The 24,135-nt window shown below is 46.1% G+C and overlaps 1 protein-coding gene across 1 annotated transcript; it reads right to left on the bottom strand.

Annotated features, from left to right (window-relative positions):
- Nucleotides 1-1,966: 1,966 nt before the first annotated feature.
- On the bottom strand, nucleotides 1,967-10,946 carry LOC121532755 (protocadherin beta-15-like). Its single transcript, XM_041838551.2, has 4 exons — nucleotides 8,221-10,946; nucleotides 3,595-3,653; nucleotides 3,332-3,447; nucleotides 1,967-3,076 (listed from the first exon to the last, which is right to left on the bottom strand). Exons 1-4 carry the CDS (start codon nucleotides 10,750-10,752, stop codon nucleotides 2,703-2,705), a joined length of 3,081 nt encoding a protein of 1,026 aa, XP_041694485.1. The 5' UTR covers nucleotides 10,753-10,946; the 3' UTR covers nucleotides 1,967-2,702.
- Nucleotides 10,947-24,135: the final 13,189 nt, after the last annotated feature.

Here is a 24,135-nt window from a genome sequence, read left to right as displayed (position 1 = left end):
GAGGTGAGGATGGGTGAAGGATTAGAGGGATGTGAGGATGGGCGAGGGATTAGAAGGAGGTGAGGATGGGCAAGGGATTGGGGGGAGGTGAGGATGGGTGAAGGATTAGAGGGAGGTGAGGATGGGCGAGGGATTGGGGGAGGTGAGGATGGGTGAAGGATTAGAGGGACGTGAGGATGGGCGAGGGATTAGAGGGAGGTGAAGATGGGCGAGGGATTGGGGGGAGGTGAGGATGGGTGAAGGATTAGAGGGAGGTGAGGATGGGCGAGGGATTGGGGGGAGGTGAGGATGGGCAAAGGATTAGAGGGAGGTGAGGATGGGCGAGGGATTGGGGGGAGGTGAGGATGGGCGAGGGATTGGGGGGATGAACAGTGTGTTTATGGGGAGGAGGTAGGTATGATGAGAGGAAAATAACATTGTACCACACAGAAGAAGCCCCATGGGTCACAGAGCTGCTGGAGGTACACATTGTGTAATGAGACATACTGTAGGTGTTCCCTCTGAGGTCCAGGTGAAGAGGCTTGACTAGGCCTCAATAAGGTTAAGGCTTGGATTATGTCCTGAAGGGATATGGAATTTAGCAGCCCTAGTCATTATGAATGTGGGGTCCTTACCTTATTAGATCATGAGAAGAATGCCTGTTTGTTCATGCATCCTATGGAACGCAACACTGCTTCAGATTAATCCAGACCATGAAATGTACTAAACAACACCCTAGCATTTTATACCAGGCTATGGTTTATATTCATAGACACATCTTGTTTGGTGAAATTTTAGTTGGTGTGAAAAGTTGTATGCCTCCATTTTCAAACTGATACAGTAGCTCCACGTACTATTTCACATGAATTTAAGTGATGTCTAGCTGACCTAAATAACTCCAGCCCTGCCATACCGTCCCTATGGCTCTACTCCTCCTCTCCAGCCAGAGAGAAAGTTACACTCCAGTTCCAGAAGTGTCTTGCCTCCATGGAGACTGTTTCCTTATTAAGATAATTGTTTTCAATCTGCGGCACGCACCGAACTAATTACTCTTCTGGATCCGGCCGATACTCATCTGTTGACATTCGGAACTCATTCCCTGGGATATTAAAAGGAAAAAGGCATGGAGAGAGGGAGTGTAGTGTCGAGAACGATGCTGAGATGCTGTGATGACAAGAAATCCGCTGACACTGTCCTTGATTATAATAGTTTATTACATAGAAGATTTCAGCGCCAATTTACAGACTTCTGCAGACATCTGGAGAACAACCGGCCCAATCTTTTAATATGTTGTTCTCCCCTCCTATGTCCCAACCAAGGTATATATATCCTATGTAACCTGATATGGGTGTTTTCCCCTACAGACCAATCCCAGGACACCACATAACAGACTTCCTCTGTTTTAGGGTGCCCCTATAGAAATGCTCTCCAGATGCTTCCACAAGCTGAGTCAACATCCTCTAAGACACCATTTGCAAACATCAGCAAAGTCATATAGTTTAGACACTACAGGAGGAAGAACGTTCGGCAGATCTCGTCCAGGTGTGGCATTTAAGCTCCCAGCCCAGTCCCACTGTCTTTAATTACAATTATATTTCGAGGGGAGATTCTGGGGAGATTTTGAGGGGAGATTCTGTTTGTTCAGTTAATGCAAATACAGGCACTTTAATTAGCATATGTTAGCATTTTACTATGTGTATTCCTTGCCACGGAAAACGGCTTACTGTGTCAGAAAGCGTGTTAGTGTGCCTGGGAACTTTTTCACCCTAAAACAATATCCCAACTTTAAAGTGGATGTGTGACTGAAGCTGATTTGCATTGAAAAGGTATCTCAATCAATTTAACCCATCCTCAGAATTAAACCTTTACTGCCGCCAGACCTGTTTGGGGGAGCTGGTGATGACATGAGCATGAGTCAAGGCGTTCAACACGCCCATATGCTCGACAGGGCAGGATACATACTTGATACATGAGGAAGAAGAGCATATTATGAGAAAAAATACTTTATTCTCAGAAATGTATATACAATATATGTGTTGGGGAGACGACTGTTTAAGCCTTTGTCGATCACCTGCATCACAAATGCAGTTTGCATATCTACAGGTATATTCATACATGTTCTGCTTGACAGAACCATACATTTTAAACCGTTTTAGGTGAATAAATGCAACTTGGTTATTTGTGTCCGTTTTCATTTTCGTAAACATTCAAAAATATAATTCATATTTATAACAATGTGCAAAGCGCTGTCCAATCTTAGGCTATTTGGATGTTTCTCATCAAAAATGTGCTCCAGGCTGATTGTCAAAACAATAATAATAATAATAGTAAATGTCATCAATTGAAAAACAGACTGTGGAAAACATGTGACAGTAATGTATCCAAAATAACAATAGCCAACAGTGGCAGATCTAAAAACGGTTTAAAGATCACTCTTCTTGGATTCATCCATTCATCTTCTCAATATTAGTCCATATCCCTCTTTCGGTTAGTATAGATGTTTAAAGTTAATTTATTAATTCCTCAGTTTGTACACTTATTTAATTAATTCAGTCATTAATTAATCCCTTTTCGTTTAACTCTCTGTCCTTAGTATGTTTTCTATGTTTACAGAACATAGGGCTCATTCATTCATTCATTCATTCATTCATTCATTCATTCATTCATTCATTCATACCATAGAGGCTACTCACTCACTCATTCCCTCTCTCAGAGTTCCATTATTAATCATTATACAGGTCGTTGTTGATGACAGCTGCTGCTGCGTCTGTCTGGGGCTCGTAGTTGTGGATGAAGCGTATTTTCTTGCCGAAGGTGGAGAAGGAGTTGTGGACATCCAGCTCGCTGCGGTGGTGGGTGGCTGCTGGCCTCAGGGTGCACAGGGCCGACGGCGTGCCCGGGATGTACACGTTATGTTGGTAGTCTGGAGGTGGGTGGGGGTGAGGGTGAGGATGGGGGTGAGGATGGGGGTGGGGGGGGAGTGGAGGTTGCTGAGGCTGCTGGGGTTGGGGTTGGGGCTGTTGCTGGGGTGATGGGGTGCACCGGGGGGTCCAGGAGCGAAGAGGAGGCCCAGTGGCAGGAGGAGACATCTTATAGTCTGTGGAAGAAGAGACATAATGTTGATTAATATAATGTATGACTGAAATCAAGGTGGGATGGATATTACAGACACACACACACATAAACGCTGTGGAAGTGGTACTTATGTCATCATAAGATACCTGCTCATTCTCTGTTTGGTATTATCCAGGGAGAGGCATTAGCTCTCTCTCTGTATTGTGTGTGTGTGTGTGTGTTTGTGTGTGTGTGTGTGTGTGTGTGTGTGCGTGTGTGTTTCAAGCCCCTCACGCACCCCTCATGCGGGTGCCCCAGGTCCAGTACTGGCCAGTCATGGGTGTCATGTAGTTCTCTGGGTCTGCATGCATGGCCTTCCTCATCAGAGTGCCGTCCATGTTGATAGAGTTATAGCTGCAGAAGATATAGATCCATCCATGAAGAATCACATATCGTGTTATGTCATGACCACACACCGGCATTAATACATTAATGACGTTCTATCTCAAACACTGGTATGCTGATGTAGTTGTAAGTTTAAATGTTAAAAGTGATTGTTACCTTTTCAGAGAGGAGTTCTGGTTCTTTGTGAGGGTCCAGTCTGTGTTTGGTTGCTTGAGCTATAGATTTAGAGAGAAAATAAGATCTTAAAACATGTCCTGTCTGACAAAAAATTTAACAGTGATATAGCCTACTGATGCAATGGCCTCGTTAAAGAGATGAGCTTTGATAAGAACAGTGATTCAATGTTTTCTCAGTAAATATTCAATAGTAGACTTCTATTCATTTCCATATTTTATATTATATTCATGTCACTTTAAAGGCCCAGTGCAGTCAGAAACGTGATTTTCCTGTGTTTTATATACAGTGCCTTCGGAAAGTATTCAGACCCCTTGACATTTTCCACATTTTGTTATGTTACAGCCTTATTCTAAAATTGATAAAATAGTTTTTTTCCCTCATCAATCTACACACAATACCCCATAATGACACAGCAAAAACAGGTTTTTAGACATTTTTGCAAATGTATTAAAAACATAAAACTGAAATATTAGACACTTTACTCAGTACTTTGTTGATGCACCTTTGGCAGCGATTACAGCCTCGAGTCTTCTTGGGTATGACGCTACAAGCTTGGCACACCTGTATTTGGGGAGTTTCTCCCATTCTTCTCTGCAGATCCTCTCAAGCTCTGTCAGGTTGGATGGGGAGCGTCGCTGCACCGCTATTTTCAGGTCTCTCCAGAGATGTTTGATCAGGTTCAGGTCCCGGGCTCTGGCTGGGCCCCTCAAGGACATTCAGAGACTTGTCCCGAAGCCACTCCTGCGTTGTCTTGGCTGTGTGCTTAGAGTCGTGGTCCTGTTGGAAGGTGAATCTTCACCACAGTCTGAGGTCCTGAGCGCTCTGGAGCAGGTTTTCATCAAGGATCTCTCTGTACTTTGCTCCGTTCATCTTTGCCTCTCCCAGTCCCTGCCACTGAAAAACATCCCCACAGCATGATGCTGCCACCACCATGCTTCACCGTAGGGATGGTGCCAGGTTTCATCCAGACCTGGCATTCAGGGAAAAGAGTTCAATCTTGGTTTCATCAGACCAGAGAACGGTCTGAGAGTCTTTAGGTGCCTTTTGGCAAACTCCAAGCAGGCTGTCATGTGCCTTTTACTTAGGAGGGGCTTCCGTCTGGCCACTCTACCATAAAGGCCTGATTGGTGGAGTGCTGCAGAGATGGTAGTCCTTCTGGAAGGTTCTCCCATCTCCACAGAGGAACTCTAGAGCTCTGTCAGATTGACCATCAGGTTCTTGGTCACCTCCCTGACCAAGGCCCTTCTCCCCCGATTGCTCAGTTTGGCGGGTCGGCCAGCTCTAGGAAGAGTCTTGGTGGTTCCAAACTCCTTCCATTTAACAATGATGGAGGCCACTGTGTTCTTGGGGACCTTCAATGCTGCAGACATTTTTTGGTACCCTTCCCCAGATCTGTGCCTTGACACAAAATCCTGTCTCAGAGCTTTATGGACAATTCCTTTGACCTCATGGGTTGGTTTTTGCTCTGACATGCACTGTCAACTGTGGGACCTTATATAGACAGGTGTGTGCCTTGCCAAATCATATAAAATCAATGTAATTTACCACAGGTGGACTCCAGTCAAGTTGTAGAAACATCTCAAGTATGACCAATGGAAACAGGAAGCAGAATGCACCTGAGCTCAATTTCGAGTCTCATAGCAAAGGGTCTGAATACTTATGTAAGATATTTCAGTTTTTTATTTTTAATAAATTTGCAAACACTTCTAAAAACCTGTTTTCTCTTTGTCATTATGGGGTATTGTGTGTAGATTCATGAGGATTTAAAAAGGCTGTAAAAAGGTAACAGAATGTGAAAAAAGTCAAGGGGTCTGAATACTTTCCGAAGGCACTGTATATTTCCACACTATGAGGTTGGAATAATACTGTGAAATTGTGAAAATGATCAAGATGCCCTTTAAGTGTAAGAGCTGTTTGAAAAGACTGCCTGATATTTCGGCCTGTTGTGGTGGGATGGAGTTTTGGCCTGCCTGTTGACATCACCATGTGGTAAATAAGTTAATAGCCCAATTAGAGAGTTCCAAACCTCTCTGCCAATAACAGCTAGGTTTTAGTTTTCCCCTCCTCACTCAGACCACTCCCAGACAGTCCTAGCAAAATTATTGCTTGAGAAATTGCTCTCTGCTAAAAAGCTATTTTTGTCACCTTTTGACCATTTTTATTGAAAACAATCACAGTAAGGTACTTAACTGTAACCCAGAAATGACGTGATATTTCAATAAAAACGGCTGTATTGGACCTTTAAGGAACGGAGGTCTTAATTAAGTTATATTCTTTTCATGGAGCTTGACTGCCTCCCTGTGGCCTTTTTTTTAGAACGCAGCGAGGATGTGCGCGGTGCCATGAGCAATGACTCGCCTGTCACTTATTTCGCTTTCATCCTCTGCAGCACAACACAGCAGGGGAGGGGGACGGGCACTCCTGAATGATATTTATTCCGGGAATAAGTGTCATATTGTGGATTCCACGCTCTGTTAATTCATTTAGGACTGTTAACAAGGAGAATGCGATGTGAGCGTATTATTAGAATCGGTATTCAAAATACATTCCACGCCAGCTCTGCACAAAAACCAATTAGGACCCACCTGGGATTAAAGGAAAACACGATTTTAATATTAAAAGGAAACCGAGGCACTCAGGAAATTAACCAAATTATACACGTAATTGTTTTTTGTGTTTTATGTATCATTTTTTACATGAATATTGCCATGATTCTCTGAGAAGATCAGCTTTTAATTACGTCTTGCTGAGAAGCGGGAAAAGTTGTGCCGTCCATTATCTAGGTCATCTCAGCTGATCAGTCTGTTTCACAGAACAGTTGACCTGTGTGTTGGAGAGGCCTAATCTGTCTCCTCTTTCACCTTCAATTTATGCATTTTTTATCACCCTGCTGAGATTACACTAGGCCGACATGTAGGTCTACATACAACATTGTTATGGTTGACAATAGGCTATGCAACCATCCCACTGTTTAGTTGGTAAGTCTTTGAGGTGTTTTCGTGTCATCCGCCGATCCGCGACATGCTGTGCACACATCCAATTACACTCATATGGGAGAGTGACTCTCGGGGAACACAGGGGTGATTTAAGGGAACCAATTAACGTCATCAAGGACACCAAGCCCCTGGAGGGACATAGCTACGAGCAGAACAATCATCATGACCTCGAATCAAGGTCTTTATATGGCTAGAGGTGTTCCTGCTATGAATGGGACTGACATTTTTAGTCTTCAGTCTATACGGAGATGGGATATTCTAGGAAAAAAGTGTCCGTTTATCCGTCACTGTCTGCTTACATTGTACCAGATTATAGAGATGTACAATGGGCAATACGCACACATCACATTCACGGTCTGCCGGTCCCATCTAGTGACTCCGACAACAGCGGTGTCGACATCTCGCCTTCCTCTCTCTCTCGTCCCTCCCACCGTCTCCCCCACCCTTCCCTCGTTCGGGACAAAACACCGATCCACATCTCTCTCCTCGCCAGGGCAATCTACAGGCACGCCACGTCCCAGCCAGGTCCATAGCCCCTCTCCTCCCCCTACCCCCTCTCCTCCCCCGTCCCCGCGAAACCAGTCCATTGCCATTTTTCATCAATAATGGACGCGACCCCCTTGCGTATGCACCACGTTGTGTGCAGTATAATGGCTCGACCATGTCTGTGCCCTTGAGGCATAGTTAGTGAGGTGATCTGTCCAAACAAAGGAGAGGTGCACGATTCTCCAGAACGGTCGTTGACAGCATACTTTAGCCCAGAAAAGCAGAGGTCTATTTCCGAGATGACCTAACTTTCATTCACCTTGTCTGTCAGCCGTTAACCTTGTATATATAGTAAAAACTCTATGTGCAAACGCTACTAGAAATCAATTCTAATTGGTGGTTTGTGAAGGAAAAGTATAGACAATGTCTCTCTAGTCGTATCACATAGCAGGAGACAGAACATGCAATGACATTGATTGTATACTACCACACCAATACACAATCATACAAACGTTATGGGATTTCTCATTTACTATACTACTCCGAAAATGTTTACAAATAAATAATGGACAAATGATGATTATAGACAAAAATAGATTAGGGATCGATGTATAAGCATCGAAACAAACAGGACTGAGGTTTATTCATCTCCGTTGCTCTGTGAAACGGATATCTCTGGCAGACTGTTCTGTTCTGTGCGCGAGGAGAGAGAGATACGCTCCACAACACACGTTCAATATAAAATATACTGTGGTGCTTGTTCATCTTTCTCTCAGCCTTTGTGAATAGAATATCTACTCTCTTATTATAACACTCCTTTTGTTAATTACGTCATTACTGTAGGCCTATAACTATGGTACATATAAACACCAACAGAAATGTAAAATAAAAATGTGTAGGTTGCATTAGTAAAGAGTTTGCCTCAGCCTGATATACATTGATGTCTGAATACTGTGTTGTTCAAGTTCAGTCAGACATAATCACACTTCTGCATGTATGATTTCACCTTCATTAGATAGAATGTCAAGTACTTGATTATGTTTTAAACAAAACTGGGCATTAACACACAGTATAAGTAAAGGGGCTAAATTCACAAATGCAAACACATTTACTCTCACGTTACCTCATTCGGAGTGGTGGCTCCGGAATTGTTATTCACCGATGCGCTTCGGTTGTGCGCGCTCCAAGCAAAGTTGTCAGCATCCTTCGCCTCGTTGTTCCTCGGGATGCTGCTGGGGCTGCACGGCTTCAGGAACATAAAGTCACTCTTAGCTGACTCGGGGGTCAGACACACTTTATAGCAGTAGGCTTGGGACAGAGTACCGTTGCCATTTACCTCCATGCAGTTGGTGGGCACCTTAGCCCCGGTGGAGATTTGCAGGTTCAGGTTAGATTTCTTGAACACCTCGGGGGGTGGCTCTGGCTGGAAGCCCCTGCAGCAGCAGCAGGCAAAGGGGGGGAGGTTGTACCCGCTGGGGGTCTCTCTGTCCTTGTAACACTTGACCGCAGCCAGCACGATAATAGCCACCAGGAAGATTAGCGAGATGGTGCTCAGTGACACGATCAAGTAGAAGGCGAGGTTGGATGAGGGCTGCGGGCTCAGAGTGAGGTCTCCGAAATCAGACAGGGACTCGGGCACGTTCTCGGCCACAGAGAGGAGGATGGAGACGGTGGCGGAGAGAGGCGGCTGGCCGTTGTCCTTGACCAGGATGATGAGTCTCTGCCTCGTAGCGTCCTTATCCACGAACCGGCGAATCGTCCTGATTTCTCCTGTGTAGAGGGCGACACTAAACAGACCCGGGTCCGTAGCCTGGAGCACCTGGTAGGAGAGGCGGGAGTTCTGACCTGCGTCCGCATCTAGCACAGTGATCTTGGTGACTAGGTACCCCGCATCCACTGACCTCGGGACCACCTCTGTCGCCACAGTCCCGTTCTTGGGCAAGGGGGACACGATGACTGGAGCGTTGTCGTTCTGGTCCAAAACGAACACATGTAATGTGACATTGCTGCTGAGTGGGGGGAAACCGGCGTCCTGAGCCTGCACCCGTATCTGAAAGTTCCTTAGCTGCTCGTAGTCAAAGGAGCGCAGCGCGTAGATGTTTCCGTTGTCCGAGTTGATGGATACGTAAGTGGACACGGGCATACCCTGGATCTGACCCTCCAGAATCGAGTAGGACAGATAGGCGTTCTGGTTAGAATCGGGGTCGAAAGCAGTGACTGAGCAAATGGATGCGCCCGGGGCGTTATTCTCAGTCACATAAACTGTGTATGATGGCTGAGCGAAGCGCGGGGGGTTGTCGTTAATGTCAGACACTTGGACGAGGATGGTTTTCCTCGTGGAAAGCGACGGGGAGCCCAAGTCCCGGGCCGTGAGGGTGATGTTGTACTCGGAGAAGGCTTCTCTGTCGAGAAACTCGCTAGTCACCAAAGTGTAGTAGTTCTTAAAAGAGGAGTGGAGCTGAAAGGGGACGTTGCTGGGGATCTGGCAGTCCACATTCCCGTTCTCTCCCGAGTCCCGGTCCATGACGCTTATAACGGCTATCACCGTTCCAGGTGGTGCGTCCTCCTGGACAGGTGTGGACACGGAGGTGAGGATGACTTCTGGCGTGTTGTCATTCACATCTAAGATATCCACCAGTACCTTACTGTGCACGGCCACAGCCGAGGGACCCCTGTCTTTAGCCTGCACATACAGTTCATACACACTCGCTTTCTCATAGTCCACAATCCCCTTCACTCGGATCTCACCCGTGTACTGGTCCACGCTGAACAGCTCCCGCACTTTGAGTGGTGCGTGCCCACTGAATGCATAGGACACCTCGCCGTTCGCACCCTCGTCCAAATCAGTAGCATTTAGCTTCAGCACTAAAGTCCCTCTCGGTGCGTTTTCTACAAGGCTCGCCCGGTAAACAGACCGGTCGAAAACGGGCATGTTGTCGTTGGCATCCAGCACCGTGATGGTGATGAGAGCTGTGCCCGAGCGCTCAGGCGACCCCCCGTCCACGGCTGTGAGCACCATCTCGTGCGTCTTCTGCTGCTCCCGGTCCAGTGGGGTCTCCAGCACTAGCTCAGCGAACTTGCTCCTGTCATTACGCGTCTGGATGTTCAGCACAAAGTGCTCGTTGGAGCTCAGCTGGTAGGAGCGGAGCGAGTTGGTGCCCACGTCCTGGTCCTGCGCACTCTCCAACGGGAACCGAGACCCGGGCGCCGCTGACTCTGTAATCTCCAGATTAAACTCGCTCCATGGGAAACTGGGAGATTTGTCATTCACATCCAAAATCTCCACCTCCACTCGGAACAGTTCTAATGGATTCTCGATCACCACTTGCAAGTGTAAGAAGCAGGTCGGACTCCGTTCACACAGTTCCTCGCGGTCAATCTTCTCATTAACGAATAAAATACCGTTTTCCAGATTCACCTCTAAGTATTGTTTTTTGGCCCCGGATACTATCCGGAACCGCCGAGAGGACAGCTTGGCTACATCCAAGCCCAGGTCCTCGGCGATGTTACCGATAAAAGCCCCGTGCTCCAACTCCTCGGGGATAGAGTACCGAATCTGTGCGAGAACCAGGTCCACCACACACGCGCACACCAGCAGGCACACTACCAGCCCAGTTAACGGTGTCCACCGGGTGCTCAAGAGCCTGTGCTCCATCTCAACGGCGCACCAAAAAATCCTCAACAGTGAAAACAGCACAGGATGAGTTTACCCATCACTGACATTATGCACTTTATAAAAGGATTTGTGGATTTGTTTCCAGTTGTTGTAGAAAAAAAGGGGCAAAAATCATGTAAACTTGGATGAGAGGAGTGAAGCGTCTCTATGTGTTGTGCTCCACGCGCGCAGTAGCTGTGTGTGAGTGGGGAGGCTCGCACTCTGATTTCCCAGTGTATTAGACATTCCGATGAGCCGGTGGGGAGGGGTGTGTGTGTGGGTGGGTGTGTGTGCGTGCGTGTTAGGAGAAGGAGGGGTCCGTGACTATGCGCAGCATGGTATTGGAGGACGACGACATGAGAGCAGCGACTCTAATTACAGTAGCACGGTTAACCCTTTATCTGGCGCGGCTCCTCCGAGAGATTAGAGACGCGACAACAGCATAACTTTCAGTCGAGACATCAGGGGCAGATTTGGATTAGGGGTAAATCACTTTTCATCGAGGGTGTCGTTTTCTAGTTATTCGCTGCGCAGCTGACGCATATTTCAGAGGTCTCGTCCGGCACAGAGTCCTTCAGGCCTTTCAATAAAACACTTTATAAAAACACAGTGTTGGGAATACAACTACAAAAGCCACTAAAAAGGCTCTTCTTGTTTCATATAGCTATTGGCCACTGTAGGCCTACATGGGATTGCAAGTAGGGCTTCAAATAGCTTCTTTGAAAATGAATGCCCAAAATGACCCCATGGATTTATCATCAGAGTATTTGGGTTTTACAAAAAGAATCCTTAATGAGTATTCAATTTTAATGATTGTTTGTGAGCATCTATTTTCCAGCTAAAAATAATGACGGCAAAAAAAGAGGGACTGATACTCTGTGTGTGTACTCTCTGGTACAAACAAACACGCATTACAACGGCTTTATCTGTATAAGCAGACTTGAACACGTATCAACACAATCAACATAAAAGCAACTTCATAAAATCATAATCACACCGTTTAATCACAGCAAGGTATTACTGTTGGGATTATATCTGTCACGGTTTACTAAGCCAGAACCCAGAAGCAGACCAGGACAAGGTAAGTGGTGTCAAAGGTGAGTGTTTATTTAACTGATCCACGAGTGCTGCTGAATAATCCAGGGAACAGAGCGGGGCGGCGTGGATGAGTTGTTGAGGGTGCAGTAGTTGGTCCAATGAGGGCTCGGCAGCCGCCGACCATCAGGCAGAGGTTGGGTGAAGGTTCCGGACAAGTGACTGCAGGGAGAACAAAACGGAGGTAAGCATACAACAAGCAAACAAGGTGCAAAACAACAAAACTAATGCTCTAAGCTCTAAGACGGATCCGCTGATAAACATACTGTTCATGGCTAACGATCCGGCAGGGAATGGATGTTAGGCCAGAGCCTAAGAAGGGTGATGATCAGGACCAGGTGTGCAGATTGCAGATGGGATGCAGGTGCGGAAATCAAGAGAGCTCCCGCCTAGCAACGTTGCCCGGCAACCAGGCAGGAGCGTTCCAGAACCCTCGGGAAACTGGAGATCACGAGCAGAAAAACTAGTACACAGACAGGACCCGACTCAGACTGCCGGGATCGTTACAGTACCCCCCCTCCGACGAACGCCACCGGGCGGACTCCCGGAGCGCCAGGATGGAGGCGGTAGAAGTCACGAATGAGGTCAGCATCTAGGATCTGTCGCCGCGGAATCCAACTCCTCTCTTCAGGACCATACCCCTCCCAGTCCACGAGATACTGGAAACCCCGGCCCCGCCGTCTGGAATCCATGATGCGTCGCACCGTGTAGGCAGGACCACCTCCGATCATCCGAGGAGGAGGAGGAGGAGGCGGAGGAGGCAACAGAGGACTGAGGAAAACAGGCTTGAGGCAGGAGACATGAAAGGTGGGATGGACTCTGAGCGTCCTCGGTAGTTTGAGTCGAACTGCCACCGGATTGATCACCTTCTCCACCACAAACGGACCAATGAACTTCGGTAACAACTTCCTAGACTCAGTCCGTAAAGGAAGATCCCGTGTGGCCAACCAGACCCTATCTCCGATGGTATAGGTGGGAGCGGGGATCCGGCGACGATTCGCCTGGAGCTGATACCGGTCCGAAACTCTAAGGAGTGCCTTTCTGGCCCGATGCCAGGTCCGGTGGCAACGACGAATATGGGCCTGAACAGAAGGCACTGAGAGCTCCTTCTCCTGAGAAGGGAACAAGGGAGGTTGGTAGCCATACAGGCACTGGAAGGGAGACATCCCAGTGGCAGATGTAGGGGAGAGTATTGTGGGCATACTCAACCCAAGGCAACTGAGAGACCCAGGAGGTGGGGTTGGAAGAGACCAGGCAGCGTAGCGTGGATTCCATCTTCTGGTTGGCTCTCTCCGCCTGACCATTAGATTGGGGGTGAAAACCAGATGTGAGACTGACTGTAGCTCCAATGGCCAAACAGAAGGACTTCCAGACAGCAGAGGTAAACTGAGGACCACGGTCGGAAACGATATCACTGGGCAAACCGTGGACCCTGAAAACCTCCCTAACCAGGATCTCGGACGTCTCCGAGGCAGAGGGAAGCTTGGCAATAGGCACAAAGTGGGCGAACTTGCTGAATCTGTCCACGATAGTCAGAACGACCGTGTTCCCCTCAGAAGCGGGCAACCCAGTGACAAAGTCCAGGGCCAGATGCGACCATGGTCGCGGGGAATAGGAAGGGGGTGAAGTAGTCCAGAGCTGGGCCGATTGGTACTCTTATTCTGCGCACACACTGGACAGGCAGCAACAAAACCCCGAGTATCCTCGGCCATGGCAGGCCACCAAAAAGCGTCTGCGAAGAAACGCCATCGTCCGAGCCACGCCAGGGTGACAAGCCATCTTGCTGGCGTGGGACCATTTGAGGACAGCAGGACGAACCGACTCAGGCACAAACAACCGACCGGGTGGACCGTTACCGGGACCGGGCTGCGTCCGAAGGGCCGCCATCACCTCCTCCTCAATCTTCCACATAACTGCTCCCACGACGCAGTTCCGGGGGAGAATTGTCTCGGTCTTGGACCCACTCTCCTCCGTCTTGGAGAACATCCGGGACAAGGCGTCCGCCTTGCCGTTCTTAGATCCAGGTCGGAACGTCAGGGAAAAAATTGAATCGTCCGAAAAACAACGCCCACCTGGCCTGACGGGAGTTGAGAGCGTCTAGCCGATTGCACGTAAGCAAGATTCTTGTGGTCAGTCCAGACAATAAACGGTTGCTCCGCCCCCCTCCAACCAGTGGCGCCACTCCTCCAAGGCAAGTTTCACCGCGAGAAGCTCCCGGTTACCCACATCGTAATTCCTCTCCGCAGGCGAAAGGCGACGAGAGTAGTAGGCGCAGGGATGGAGTTTACTGTCCGTGGAGCATCGCTGCGACAGGATGGTGCCAACTCCCACATCAGACGCGTCCACTTCAACGACGAACTGACGGGCCGTGTCCGGTTGAGAGAGAATCGGTGCGTTGGTGAATCGCCTCTTCAAATCCAGAAACGTTCGATCCGCCTCCGGATTCCACTTGAAGGTCCTGATACTGGAAGTCAAGGCAGTTAACGGAGCGGCCACACGGCTGTAATCCCGGATGAATCTGCGGTAGAAATTCGCAAACCCCAAAAATCTCTGGAGCTGCAATCTCGTACCGGGCTGGGCCCATTCCAGAACCGCTCTAACCTTCTCCTGGTCCATCCTAATCTCTCCCCTGGAGATGATGTACCCGAGAAAGGATGTCGTGTGGGCGTGAAACTCGCACTTCTCGGCCTTCACGAACAGGCGATTCTCCAACAATCGCTGCAGAACCTGCCGGACATGCTGGACGTGGTCGGAAGGTTCCTTCGAGAAGATCAGAATGTCATCCAGGTAAACAAACACAAAGAGACCGATCATATCTCTCAGGACGTCGTTCACCATACTCTGGAATACCGCTGGAGCATTGGTCAGTCCAAACGGCATCACCTGATACTCGAGTGACCCATCGGTGTATTGAAACCCGTCAACCACTCGTCCCCCTCTCTGATCCGGACCATGTGATACGCATTGCGTAGGTCTAGCTTGGTGAACACCGTAGCACCCTGTAAGGAGTCGAAGGCAGAACTCATCAAGGGCAGGGGATACTTGTTCTTGACCGTGATGTCATTCAACCCCCCGATAATCAATACACGGTCGAAGAGAGCCATCCTTCTTACCCACAAAGAAGAATCCTGCCCCCAGGGGTGATGACGAGGGACGAACGAGACCAGCAGCTAGGGACTCCTTGATGTAGGTCTCCAAAGCCTCACGTTCAGGTCGGGAGATACTGTATAACCTTCCCTTGGGGTAGACAGCTCCAGGGAACAGGTTGATGGCACAATCATATGGTCGGTGGGGAGGGAGTGACAGAGCCTTCTGCTTACTGAACACTTCCCCCAAATCGTGATATGTCTCGGGAACCAGGGACAAATCTGGGGGTTTAGCCTCAATCACCTGACTGGGAACCGAATGGGGACAGGCAGTCTTGAGACAGTTAGCATGACAATCAAGGCTCCAACTCGTTACCTTGCCCGTCACCCAATCGAACGTGGGATTGTGTTCCTTCAGCCAGGGGTATCCAAGGACCAGAGGAACATGGGAAGACGGCAGAATGAAGAATGAAATCATCTCAGAATGATTCCCCGACAACAGCATCTTAACCGGTTCAGTCCTCATCGTGATACGTGCCAGACTACTGCCGTCCAGAGTGGTAGCTTCAATGGCTTCCGGCAATTGCTCCTTGGAAAGCCCCAGCTGTTCCACCAACTCGGCATCAAGAAAGCTTCCATCGGCACCTGAATCGATCAAAGCGTTAATCGCTAAGCTCTGATTCCTGTTCATAAGGGTAGCCGGGAAACGGGGTCTGACAGAGGTATTGAGAGGTCGAAACTGGCTCGCTAAAAGTCCTCCCAACTTTAGCGAGCCGCGCAGTTTGACGACCGCCGGGAACCAGTGGCGAGGTAATGTCCCGAACCACCACAGTAGAGGCAACAGTTAGTCCTACGTCTGTGTTGGCGCTCCTCCTTGGTTAACCCGTGCCGCCCCACTTGCATGGGTTCAGAATCGGGAGACAGGACCTCTCCACTAATCCTGTGTGGTGGACGATGATCGACGTATTCTGGTCCAATCCCCGACCCGACTGGAACCTGAGAAGCTGATCGGTTGGACCGGGACCCATTGCTTCTCCCTCCTTCGCTCTCGGACTCGATTATCCACCCGAATAGACAAGGCTACCAAGCTGTCCAGGTCACTAGGCTCCGGATAGGAGATCAACTCATCCTTGAGCTGCTCCGACAGACCCTGGTAAAAGGCCGCTTGCAGAGACTCCTCATTCCACCCACTCTCCACAGCCAACGTCTTGAACTCGATCACGAAGTCGGCCACGCTGCGAGTTCCTTGGCGAAGCGAAAACAGGCGCCTAGCTGCGTCCCTCCCTCGGACGGAATGGTCGAAGAGCTTCCTCATCTCGGCCGTGAACCCCTGGTATGAAGCCATGCAGGGATCCTGTCGTTCCCAAACGGCTGAAGCCCACTCCAGCGCTCGACCACGCAGCAACTCAATCACAAAGGCTATCCTAGCTTTGTCTGTGGCATAAGAGTAGGGCTGTAGATCGAACACTAATCCACACTGCATAAGGAAGGAACGGCATCTTCCCAGCTCCCCCTCATATTTATCCGGCGTCGGAACCTTGGGCTCACGGAAGGACACAGCTCCAGAAGCGGCAGGCGAGATGGGTGAAACCGGTAGTGGATCCTCCACCGGAAACTTGCGCTGGTTCTGGACCTCCGTCAGACCGGTAGAAAGGTTCCGAACTGACAACGCGATCTCCTGTAGTACCGTGCTATGATGGCCCAACATCTTCTCCTGATGGGTAATGGCATGGCGAACAGAGTCCAGGTCCGCTGGGTTCATTACAGGCCGGATCGTTCTGTCACGGTTTACTAAGCCAGAACCCAGAAGCAGACCAGGACAAGGTAAGTGGTGTCAAAGGTGAGTGTTTATTTAACTGATCCACGAGTGCTGCTGAATAATCCAGGGAACAGAGCGGGCGGCGTGGATGAGTTGTTGAGGGTGCAGTAGTTGGTCCAATGAGGGCTCGGCAGCCGCCGACCATCAGGCAGAGGTTGGGTGAAGGTTCCGGACAAGTGACTGCAGGGAGAACAAAACGGAGGTAAGCATACAACAAGCAAACAAGGTGCAAAACAACAAAACTAATGCTCTAAGCTCTAAGACGGATCCGCTGATAAACATACTGTTCATGGCTAACGATCCGGCAGGGAATGGATGTTAGGCCAGAGCCTAAGAAGGGTGATGATCAGGACCAGGTGTGCAGATTGCAGATGGGATGCAGGTGCGGAAATCAAGAGAGCTCCCGCCTAGCAACGTTGCCCGGCAACCAGGCAGGGAGCGTTCCAGAACCCTCGGGAAACTGGAGATCACGAGCAGAAAAACTAGTACACAGACAGGACCCGACTCAGACTGCCGGGATCGTTACAATATCAAAGTCACATTTTACATTATTATTTACAGGGATAATTGCGATCATTTTACGGAGATAACATAAAAACATGGCAAAAGACAAGAGCTTATTTGTACAGACAAGGGACAATCTTAGCCCAAGTAAATTGAACAGATGTAAAATGGAACTTTATGAAATTATGGAGATGGCCGTTTTGGCTCTGATAAGACAAAGAGGAAAACCCGGGGCTCTTAAGAGTGTGGCACATGTTTGCTCAAATCTAATCTTTCCCATTTAATCCTGGTCAGTCAGTCAGACATCAAAAACACACACACACTAGGCATACAGAATCCCTCTGCGCGCTCCGCGTCGTCTCTCGACAGACTTAAGTCAGCATTCTAATTAAACTCTGTGGCTCGAGCTCAAATTTCTCCACTTGAGCTGACGACACAGCCAAGGAGACCAAAGAAAGTTTTCCCCTCCACCCTCCCTTAGCGACGACCCCCCCTCCCCCAGAGACCATCCACCCGCCCCTTCTTCTAGTAGAAAAAAGGGAAATCCGCGGGTTTAAATAACCAGAAAACACAATCTGCTCACAGATTTAACCTCCAGCAGATGGTTAAGCTTCTCCAGAAATGATTACATTTCTGAAGAAAAAACAGTTCCATCGGTTTCCTCATCTTTTTAATTAACAGAGTGGGGGATTAGTGTGTAGCTATCAAGGATCGACCGTTCCCCAACAGAAGAATACAAATGTTTTGTGATAAATAATCCCAAAACACTCTGTTGGATGCACCGACAGTCCCTCGGTGCCTGTTACATTAACATGCATTACATGGCGCATTAAGATCGTATCATCCGCCCTCGCACCCCGCCCTCGAGAGACCGGGGGAGAGATGGTGGGTGGGGGGATGAGTACTTTCTAGGCCTGTCTTGTGTTTATCCATTTTTTCAGGTTACGGTTAGACACAGGGGCAGTCAGGTGATAGGCTAACTAAACTGAGAGTTAACGGCAGAGCTGTTCTACAGCACCACAGAGTTCGTTCTTTTCTATGTGGACATAGAGGCAAGATGTGCCATCACTGAGTGGGCATGGAGTTCAATGAACAACAATCCATGAGAGCAACTATACTTGTTTTAAACATCACATGAAGCTGAAGATAATTTGTTTACAAAGTCTTCTATAACGACCAAAATATGTAAATAGCTCTATAGCCTACTACATTTACATTTACATTTTTAGTCATTTAGCAGACGCTCTTATCCAGAGCGACTTACAGTTAGCCTCTCACCGGTTGACCTCCTCCCTCTGCTCAAGCCATGTTGTTCCATCTTGACTGTCTCTCAAACTTTCAACTCGTAGTCCAGACCTACTCTATCATGTATCTGTATTATTGATTCTTGTTTGTAGAAGTTTAATAAAATATTATTTAATTAGCCAAATGTCAGTAAGGTAGGCTATAAATCATTTGTCACAACATTACAAATTAATAAGCATATTAACTGAAAAGACTGAAAATCTTAAACTGTGGCTCATTCACTTCCTAAATCCTGAATTGTACTGAAATGGACTTGACCTTTAGCAATGTGGGAAGTCTAGGAACACAGTTAATGTGTAGGCCTACTGGCAATCCTTTTTATTCGTGATCCTAGAGCGCCATCTGCCGGATAATTGTTTGGGGATAAATGTCAGAGCAGGCAGGACTGCAATACTGTAGCCTACAATCATAATCTTTGTTTTCTTTACATTAAAACAATAAAACCATTTCAATTTCATAATAAACTTTATCCTCAAAACAAAGCCTAAATATGATTTTTTTTTTTTATATAAGTGAAATGTGAAAGCAAAGGCTACCTGTGTAGCCTAAAAGGTAGGCCTATCCTTTAAACTCCTACCCACACCCCCCTTACTTTCAATTCAGCACAATTAAAACCATTAATTTAAAACCTTCTTTTTTGATTGATTTACTTTTTTTACAAATACTTACAAAATATAGTTTGAATGTACAATGTAACAATAAGTAAAACATGTAAACTCTCTAAACTAATAACTGTAAGTCGCTCTGGATAAGAGCGTCTGCTAAATGACTAAAATGTCAAATGTAAAGGCAAGTTATCCCAATTGTAATTGCTGAACCCTCACCAATGACAACAATTTTACATTTGTAGTAGATTTTTGCATTTCTAATATATTTTCCAAAAACGCCGGACAGAGACCGTGGTTCGTACTTGGTCCATTAGATTGTTTAACAGCTGAAGGAACCTCTGCGGTAACGCAGCGCGGAGTGGGCGAGGGTGCAAACTGCGTTAATACCTCCGCTATGATGTAGGCTACGTCAATCAATGTATTGCACAATTCTTCCTTAACCCATAGTTCAATGGGGGGGATTGCAGGTTCCCAGTGAATGCAAGTATGAGACAGAAACTATACTGAGAAAAAACGTTATGATTATTAGATGAAGATAATTTGGTAGGCCTAAGTTTTTTTATGCCCCAGACCAGGTTTCGTTTTATTAGTTTAGACGCTTTTGCAAAGAAGGGAAGGATGCAGTGTAATTGTTTTAGTTAGGCCACAGACATTTAATGCTAGTAAAAATTCCCTGTCTTAGGTCGGTCCTCTGTAGCTCAGCTGGTAGAGCACGGTGCTTGTAACGCCAAGGTAGTGGGTTCGATCCCCGGGACCACCCATACACAAAAATGTATGCACGCATGACTGTAAGTCGCTTTGGATAAAAGCGCCTGCTAAATGGCATATTATTATTTTAGTTAGGCCACAGTATTTTCAAATCAAAGCATTCTCTTCTCTCATTAATGACCCGCTGCGCCATCTACACGTTAAAAGGCATACATTCATAAAGAATGCAAAAACATAAATAGGGACAATGGACTAGATAAGCTACTGACCTATCATAAACTTTTCAGAATGTATTTATTTATTTAAAGATAAATACATTTAACAAAATAAAGATACCCACGGGATCACTATTTATTGCTGTCAATTCAGTTACCTTTATTAATGTAATGTTATTATTAAATGTCCATAATACAAATGGAAAATGTAACCTATCAACTGAATTGTAATTGTCTACTTTAAATGGAATTAACATATTTGTTTTGGAGAATAATAAAAGCTCTGGCCCGCGGACATTGAAACAGGAATTTTGGTAGAAGTAACCATTGAGCTAACCCAGCGCCGTTAATTTGCAGCTACAGAAAGACTTTTGAATGAGATATAGCCTACGTCACAGGGATCTCCAATAACACGGAACTGACAGGGCCTTGTGTAAAGCCTTAGTGCACTTACCAGTGCTTTACTTAGGCTATGAAAAAGAAACAGAAACTAATGTGACCAAACTTAACAATAAAAACAATAATTGCATGATTGAGATTCCGTTCTAGTCATAATAAACTGACTAGGCCAAGGTGTTGTAGATTTGTTGTGCCGTAGGCTATAGGTTATTACTGTGCTATAAAGGTTTTGTAATATTCGTAATTCATGCATATGGCTTAAGCAGTGTTCGTTAGATCAATAGCATATGTCATTTTCTTGATTTATAGGCTAACTTTTGTGAAAAAAACACCAGACAGCGCCCGTGGGTTTGATCCATCACAGAGAATATTCAGAAGAAGAAGAAAAACATCTATATATAGTCTTGATGTGCATAGTGCAACTAGTCAGAGTAGACGTGAATGACAATACATATACTTTTATTGAAGTCAAATAACCAACCTGTTTAACCCAATGTGCTGTTAACCAAGTGCCTAAATCACTTAGGCATGTGACAATATAAACATCATTTCCAATATAAACATCATTTCCATAGGAAAAACTCAATAAATAATTTTTGTTTTTGTTTCGTTTTTGCTGTTTTCATTATTACTAGGCCTTATATAGCTAAAGCTGGTTGCCCAATGGCCTCTCATTTGAAATGCAACAAATATTTCCAGATGTAATCGATCCTGTTTAATAGGCCTATCTGATATTCCGTGGTCTCCGAGCGACTCCTGCTGGTACATTTAGGTAAATCAGGCAGCCCACACAGGGACAATGTACTGTAGAGTCTGGCATTACAGGTAAGCACATCCACACAACCGGTCAAATTGCCTTTCTCACTGACCAGGTGGCCTACCCATTTTATGCCCCAGGCCAGGTTTCGTTTTATTATCTTAGACGGTTTTGCAAAGAAGTAAAGGACGCAGTGTAATTGTTTTAGTTAGGCCACAGTACTTTCAAATCAAAGCATTCTCTCATTAATGATCATTAGCCCCATCTACCAGTTAAAAAGCTTACATTCATAAAGACTGCAAAAACAAAAATAGGGACTATGGACTAGATAGGCTACTGACCTATCGTAAACTTTTCAGAATGTATTTATTTTAAGAAAAATGCATTTTACAAAATATAGATACCCACAGGGTCACTATCTATTACTGTCAATTCAGTTAAATTAATTAATTAAATGTAATTATTAAATGTTTATAATAAAAATTGAAAACATAACCGATCAACTGTATTGTAATTGTCTACTTTAAATGAAATCAAAATATTTGTTTTGGAGACCACCTTTTTCTAGAAAAAATAAGTAATAAGCGCTGGACAGCGCCTGTGGTTCGTACATTTGGCCCGTGGAACGTGAAACTAGGAGTTCAGTTGTAGTAACCATTGAGCAAACAAGCGCCGGGAATCTCCGGCTGCAGAACGAGTTTTTTATGACATATAGCCTACGTCACAGGGATCTCCAATATCACGGAACAGACAGGGCCTTTATTAAAGCCTTGGTGCACTTACCAGTGCTTTACTCGCGGGAGCCAGACGTATATAGCCACAACGGACATTTTGGTGACCTTTCCTGCTGCTTTTGAGATATCAAATCAAATCAAATCAAATTATATTGGCCACATGCGCCGAATACAACAGGTGCAGACATTACAGTGAAATGCTTACTTACAGCCCTTAACCAACAGTGCATTTATTTTTAATAAAAAAGTTGAATAAAACAAAAAAGTGTTGAGAAAAAAAGAGCAGAAGTAAAATAAAATAACAGTAGGGAGGCTATATATACAGGGGGGTACCGGTGCAGAGTCAATGTGCGGGGGCACCGACTAGTTGAGGTAGTTGAAGTAATATGGACATGTGGGTAGAGTTAGAGTGACTATGCATAAATAATTAACAGAGTAGCAGCAGCGTAAAAAGATGGGGTGGGGGGGGGCAGTGCAAATAGTCCGGGTAGCCATGATTAGCTGTTTAGGAGTCTTATGGCTTGAGGGTAGAAGCTGTTGAGAAGTCTTTTGGACCTAGACTTGGCACTCCGGTACCGCTTGCCGTGCGGTAGCAGAGAGAACAGTCTATGACTAGGGTGGCTGGAGTCTTTGACAATTTTGAGGGCCTTCCTCTGACACCGCCTGGCATAGAGGTCCTGGATGGCAGGAAGCTTGGCCCCAGTGATGTACTGGGCTGTACGGTTCGATCCCACCTTGGAGCACTACTTGTTGAGTAATTAAAACTCTAAACAATCACAATACAGTAACTATTGGTCACTCTATTATGTATTATTATTCTAATATGTATTCATTATAGAATTGTGTCAGTTATTAATGATAAACCTTTACACTGTACTCTTCCTCCCCATCTCTCCCGCTCCATCTCTCCCCATCTCAATATGTTTCAGCTTCAGATGACAAAGCCTACACACACTCCGAGGGTTGCAGGTCTGCCAACTTCCTTTTGCGCACACATTTTATTTGGAGAAATATCCAATAAACCAAAGACATTGCTTTAACTGTGAATGTACTTTATTGCATACATAAATACATTTTTTTTTAAATTAAAAATGTATTTACATTGGGTCTAATGTGGGTGTGTGAGAGTGAGTGTGAGAGAGAGTCATGTTTTGTAACTCAGACAAAAGCACATAGAATTTCCCCACAAACTATACACATATAAAATGAAATGGAGTATACATAAAATAATTACAATATAATTACAATATATTTACATATTCACATACTATTGTGTGTGTGTGCGTGTGTGTGTATGTGTGTGTGTGGGAGAGCGAGAGAGAGGGAGGGAGAATGTGTGTGCATGTTGTATTTTATTTTTCCTTGTCAGCCACCATCTCTCCTAACCATGCCCTCTCCACCAACTGTGAGTAAGCACAACTGCACATACCCATTGTGTGAAATGGATAACACAATATGTAGGCCTAAATATCTCCAACCCTAAAATAAAATGGAGCATACATATAAAATAAACAAGTAATTACAATGTATTTACATATTTACATACTAATGTGAGTGTGTGTGTGTGTGTGAGATAGAGAGCATGTATGCTATATTTTTTCTTGTTAGCCACCAATCTCTGCTTCATAAAAAACTGAGGTCTGGAACTCCCCCCACGTCATCTCTCTATCTCCATTCCTTGGCCTTGGTTGCCTGATGACTCACCCTGAATTTTAATCGCTACATACATTCATTGTGGAGAACAAACATCAGTTTGGCCTGAGCGATGTGGTTGGGTAGCCAGGTCTGCCAACTTCCTTTTGGTCATTCAATTTATCAGATAAATATCCAATAAACCAAACTGTTGCTTTAACTGTGAATATATAGTTTATTGCACACAATCCTCAAATAAAATGGAGCATACATAAAATAAACAATGTATTTACATTAGGTCTAATGTGTGTGTGTGTGAGAGGGAGGCATGTTTTTCCACTCAGAAAAAAGCACACAGAATTTCCTCAAACTGTACAAATTACACAATAATCTCTTTTATATTTCCTTGTCAGTCACCCATCTCTGCTTGTCAGTCTTGATAGGCCCAGTGTATGCACTTCTGGGTGAGGCTGTCAGGCAATGGTGGAGTGCAGTTTTGCACATCTGTTGGTGTGAGTGAG

The sequence above is a fragment of the Coregonus clupeaformis genome, chromosome 2 (genome assembly GCF_020615455.1).
Source record: "Coregonus clupeaformis isolate EN_2021a chromosome 2, ASM2061545v1, whole genome shotgun sequence".
Classification (NCBI taxonomy): Eukaryota; Metazoa; Chordata; class Actinopteri; order Salmoniformes; family Salmonidae; genus Coregonus; species Coregonus clupeaformis.
This window is presented reverse-complemented; position numbering and strand designations above follow the sequence as displayed.